At 58.7% G+C, this 5555-nt stretch overlaps 1 protein-coding gene across 1 annotated transcript; it reads right to left on the bottom strand.

Annotated features, from left to right (window-relative positions):
* Positions 1–4089: 4089 nt before the first annotated feature.
* IUM83_10502 (Dihydrolipoyl dehydrogenase) lies at positions 4090–4866 on the bottom strand (the record flags this gene model as incomplete). The annotated part of the gene is made up of 1 exon (XM_067935013.1): positions 4090–4866. The coding sequence occupies one exon, from the start codon at positions 4864–4866 to the stop codon at positions 4090–4092; it is 777 nt and encodes a 258-aa protein (XP_067781406.1).
* Between the last annotated feature and the right edge of the window lie 689 nt (positions 4867–5555).

Here is a 5555-nt window from a genome sequence, read left to right as displayed (position 1 = left end):
ACAGCTCGGCTGTGGATGAACACATCATCGAAGTAGCTCGGTGCGAAGTCGCGCACCGAGCGCAACAAGTGCGTCACGCACCTGTTGAAAGTCGCAGGGACGTTCTTAAGCCCCTGTGGCATTACTAGCCATTCCCAGAGCATGCGGCTTGGCGTGCTCACTGCCGTGAGAGGGATATCGCTCTCACGCATTAGGATTTGGTAAAATCCATCTCGCAAGTCGAGAGCACTGTAAACGGTGCTCCCGGCCATTGAATCGATGATAACATCTTTTCGCGGTATCGGCGTCTGCGCCGGTACCGTCGCATCGTTCAGCTTGTTGTAGGCATGAACGATGCGCCATCCGCCCTGTGGCTTTTTGACACAGAACGTCGGAGCACTGTGCGGGAACTTTGATTCCCGCACTTGTCCTGCTTTGCGACGACTTTCAAAGAAGTCGTCGATTGTTTTTACTTGCTCTCGCGGCAGTGGCCACTGCCGCGTGACACAGTACTTCGTGCCCGGCACGAGATCAATCTCGTGCTGAATACCCTTATCCTGCGGAAGCTCCGCAGGAATCTCTTCCGGGAGTACGTCTTTGTACTCCCTCAACAATTCGTAATAGGGACTCGACTTCAGCGAGTCCCAACCTTGTTCCGCGAAGCGCTCTCGCTTCGTCTTCGCACTGAGAGTGTCTTCACTCTCAGTGGTACTTCCCATGAAGAGCTGCCTCAGCTCTTCGCTCTCGCTCTCCGTTCTTTCGCTGTCCGAAAGAACGCACACTTGCTCGATGCGTCCATCGTGCAAGTCGCGCGTGAAGCGCTTCCAGCTCATGGCTGGAAGCGAAGTCAACTCCGACGCCGTCGTCGGAGGATTAGCGAGTTCCATTTCGCGATACTGGAATCCAGTATCGGTGCGCGCCAAGACGCTTAGCGTCTTGACATTCGGTGTCACCGCCGCAGTCTGCCCAGCAGACTGCTCTTGTTGCGTCTCGGTCCCGGACCGAGACTTGCGCAGCGTTTTTCGCTTGCGCCGTCTTCTTGTTGTGCGGAGCCTGGCTCCGCACAGTCGTTCTTCTTGTCCAGGCCCGGCCGTGGACAGTCGTTCGCCGGCGGACCCTGTCCGCGGGCGCGCGGTATCAAGCCCGGCTTGACCGCATGTTCCTTCGTGCAGCCCGGCTGAACGGTAATGTGTCCCTTCGCCGGCAGACCCTGTCTGCGGGCGCGCTATATCAAGCCCGGCTTGATCGCATGGCGCTTCGTCGTGCAGCCCGGCTGCACGACAGCATGCAAATTGCGTCAGTGCGGTACGTTTGCAACCGTCCGCACTGTTTGCAGCGTCAACTCCCGGAGTTGACACGCCTTCGTCACCTCGACGCCATTCATTGGCGGAGCCCCTCATGACCGACGGTGCGTCGGCTCCGGGAGCCGACGCGTCGTTGTCGACCTGACCGCTTCGGGTCAGGGACTGTCCCTTGCACGCTTGAACGTGGGTGTTGATTCCTGGAACCAACACATCTTTTCCTGCTGACGTCGGCAGCATAGCCGACGTTGGTCTCACTTGTGCGCGCCCTCGCGCACTTCTTGGGCACTCCGGGACAGCAGCATTAAGCGCTGTCTCGACTGGTGAGCCGCGCGCACCTGCTGGTGCGTGCGCTGCGGTAACAGGGCCTTCGCTCTCTGTTCCGCTGTCGCGTCCGAAGCGCACGAGCGTGCGCTTCTTCCGGTCTATCACCGGATCATGCCGTGGCTTGCACGGCATGCCCATTACTACGTCGAATTTATCGTCCAGGTCCAGGACGATAAAGCGTTCGACAAACATTCGTTGTTTGTACGAGAAGCGCACGTTCACGACGCGCTTCTCGGTCTTCACGATGGCACCTGTTGCCAGTCGTACCTCCAGAAGACTTCGAGGTGTATCTACCTCCTCGAAGTCAAGTCTCGACAGGCTTCGTAGTCGAACAAAGTTGTTCGACGCGCCTGAATCTACCAAAGCTCGAAGAGAGTCACTCGCTCTCTTCGAGTAAACCTTCAAGATGACTAGGTTCGGTCTGTCATCTTGTTTCTTGCAGTGAGAGCTGGTCTCACTGGGGGCTGCAGTCCTCAGTGTCGCGTCATCGATGTCGGCACGCGCGACTGCATTACCAGTAGGGCGCCCCGCGCCTACTGGATGTTCGCGTTTTTTGTTGGTCCGCGGCGATGCCTAGCATCGCCACGACGGCCACCTCCAGGGGGCATGGGAGCTGTGAACTCCCGTGCAAAGTGACCGATCCTTCCGCAACGGAAGCATCGCACGTTACTTCCTGCTACTGGTAACCAGCAGCCGTTGCATTCGAGAGGTCCATTGGTTCCGGACCTCCCGGCCTCGCTACCGGGCGCGGTTGCGGCCTCGGCACGTTCACATGCAGTTTAGCCTGCCGCAGGCTAAACTCTTCTTGCATGGCAAGAGTAATCGCAGCTTCGAGAGTACTCGGGTACTCTCGGAAGAGATAGGTCTTCACAGGCCCATCTCTAAGCCCTTTCATGAACGTGACGACCTTGGTCGCCTCGTCAATCGGGTTAGTCACGATATTTGATACCAAATATCGTGCGCGCTGCGCGTAAGCATGGACGTCATGCTTACCCTGCTGAAGGTCGAGGAACTCCGCCCTCGACCGGAACTCGTTTTGCGGGGGCTCAAACGCTTGTTTGAGCTCCTCTTTGAACACTTCGTACGTGCTGAAGCACGTAGGATCGGAGAGTCGGCGTCCATACGCCCAACTCCTTGCGCGTCCGCCAAGGCAGGACATGGCGAACGCGACCTTCGACAGCGGGTCGACGATGCGTCGAGCCGCTATGGCTGTGTCGAGTTCGACAAGCCATCGGAGGAGAGGCTCGCCCTCTCTTCCCACGTAATTGCTTACGCTCAATTCAATGATTGAGCGCGCGGAGTCGTCCCTGACGACGCCGTCACTGAGGAAGCAGCGTCACGCTGCTCCTTCATGATGAACCCCAGAGCAACACCATGTTGCTCCGTCGGCGATAGCGTACGCAGCATTGTAGCTATCGCCGCTTCTCCAATGACTGTTGACAGTCGTTGGAGGGCCTCCCACTCTGGGTCAGACAGGTGGGAGCAGTCAGCGCGTGCAACATGCGTTGCAGGCGTGTTGGAGCTCTCCATGGGCACCTCCGTGCTCATGTGGTTCTCGGCTCCGCGTTCGTACACCTCGTGCGAACGTCAAGCAGTCGGTCGTTGGACGGACTACAAAGTGCTACCAGGTGTGGTAGGTCTAACTTGACTCACTACTTTTGCTTACACGTTGCGCTACGTGTATGAGGAAGCGTAAGTACTTAGTAATTACTTAGATTAATTATATTTAAACACACAAATATAATTTAAATCAGATAAGACTCCAAGTGACTTAGATTAGGTAAAATGAGAACTGTATTTGTTTGTAAACTGATCTTCCTCCTAAAACTGCTAAAACTGTTTATCATCTATGAAAGGGTTGACAGCGGCTGGCTGTCAGAGCCCCGCCAATATGCACGTATCTAATTGGTAGAAAGATGCTGCTTTCTACCAATAGGATCTTTGGGTATGTGTGGACCACTTATTGTGGTAGCCCACTTCAATGTATCCATCGGTGTGTCTTACACCAATGTGAGGAAGTATCTAAAACTTTTAACAGATATCCTATCTGTTAAAATCACAAGTGGCTTGTAGCCACTTGTGCGTGTAACCCCGTTACAAGACCTCCTTGCTGCGCTCGAGCGCCTGGATGGACAGATCCAGCCTCACCACGTCGGACTTGGGGTAGAGCGTCTGAAGCTGGCACAGGCCCCCGCTGGCTCCGCAGCCGAGCTCCAGGATCATCAGCGGCTGCTCGTGGCGCGCCTCGTGCTGCGCGTCCATGTCCAGCAGCTTGTCGTAGAGCTGCAGCTGGATGCGGTCGGCCGGGTACTGTGCCTGGAACTCAGAGGGGGGGGGCGCCGACGTCGGCGTCCGTCTTCTTGTCGGCGAGCACCTTGACGAGGCCTTCGGCCTCGGCCACCGTGCGGGCACGGCTGTTGGCCATCATGGGGAACTTGCCCACGTTGTACTCGATGCCCTCGGCCTTGAGCTCCTCCTCCGTCTAGCCGACCAAGGCGAACCCCGGGAAGGTGTAGATGACGCCGGGGATGGCGCCGTAGTTAACGTGGCCGTGCTTGCCGGCGATGTTCTCGACGCAGGTGACGCCCTCCTCCTCCTCCTCGGCCTTGTGGGCCAGCATGACGCCCTTGATCACGTCACCAATGGCGAAGATGCCGGGCACCTGCGTGCGGAAGGCGTCGTCCACCTCGATGCGACCGAGCTTGTCGGTCTGGATGCCCATCTGCTCCAGGCCCAGGCCGGCCGTGAGGCCCGTGGCCACCAGCACCGTGTTGCAATCGATCGTGGAGGCGTCGCCGCCCTTAGGCGGCTCCGTCGTGAGCTTCGCCACGTCGCCGTTGACCTCCGACGCCGTGACCTTGGTGCCGAACCGGAATTCGAGGCCCTGCTTCTTGAGCAGCTTGGTGAACTCCTTGACCGACTTCTCGTCCATGCCGGGACAGGCGGCGTCCTGGAATTCCACCACGGTCACCTTTGATCCCAGACGCTTGTACATGGAGCCGAGTTCAAGGCCAATGACACCGGCGCCCACCACCACGAGGTGCTCGGGCACGCGCTTGAGCGCCAGGGCGCCCGTGGAGTCGATGATCTTTCCGGCGGCGTTGTCCACGGGCACGGGGGGCAGCGGCGTGACCTCGGAGCCCGTGGTGATGATGATGTTCTCGGCCTTGAGCGTCTCGTTGCCCTTGTTGTCGTTGAGCGCGACTGAGACCTCGCCCTGGACCAAGATCTTGGATCTTGCCGAAGCCCTTGGCGTCATGGAGGGGCGGGCGCGAATCAGCTTGCGCGGGGCTGCGACAGCTGCTCTGCGTGCGCAGGTGGAGCAGCGGGCCGCGCCAGGAGATGCACTGTTGCAGACGCGCCGCGGGCCAGAGGGGAAACCCGCGAGAGCCGATGTGCCCCCCCCCCCCCCCGGTCAGTTCCTTGACACTTGAAGGCGTAGGCCATTCATTGATCACTCTGACCTTTTCCGGGTCAGGGTGAACACCATTTTTCCCTACGAGACACCCGAGGACGGGTATCTCGCTTGCCCCGAAGATACACTTCTTCAGATTGGCCAGCCAAGCGAGTGTAGCCATGTCCTAGCCAGGAACACAGGAACAGTGTACCCATGTACGGGAGAGGCCGCGAGAGCGATTCGCTCATTGTCTAAAACCGCCCGGAAGCGTTCGCATCGACGGACGCCAAGTCCACGCGCGTCGAGAGGTTGCGGCGTTTAATGCTGTCCCGGACAGGGCAGCACCGCCGCTCCGCTCGAGACCCTGACGATTCTTAATAGGGCGAGGGTCCGTGCGCATAGAGCAAGCCGCCCCGTGCCCATATGTAGGAGCTCTCTCTTGTCCCCTGCAGCCATGGCGCCCGGCGAGTCCGCGTGCGGCCCGAGCGTGCGCGAGTTCTACAACGGCATCTTCCACTCGTGCATCTACGCCGATAACCACCGCGTGTGCT

The sequence above is a fragment of the Phytophthora cinnamomi genome, assembly GCF_018691715.1.
Source record: "Phytophthora cinnamomi strain GKB4 chromosome Unknown Contig117, whole genome shotgun sequence".
Taxonomy (NCBI): Eukaryota; Oomycota; class Peronosporomycetes; order Peronosporales; family Peronosporaceae; genus Phytophthora; species Phytophthora cinnamomi.
Note: the sequence above shows the minus strand (reverse complement) of the source record. Positions and strands in the feature narration are given on the sequence as shown.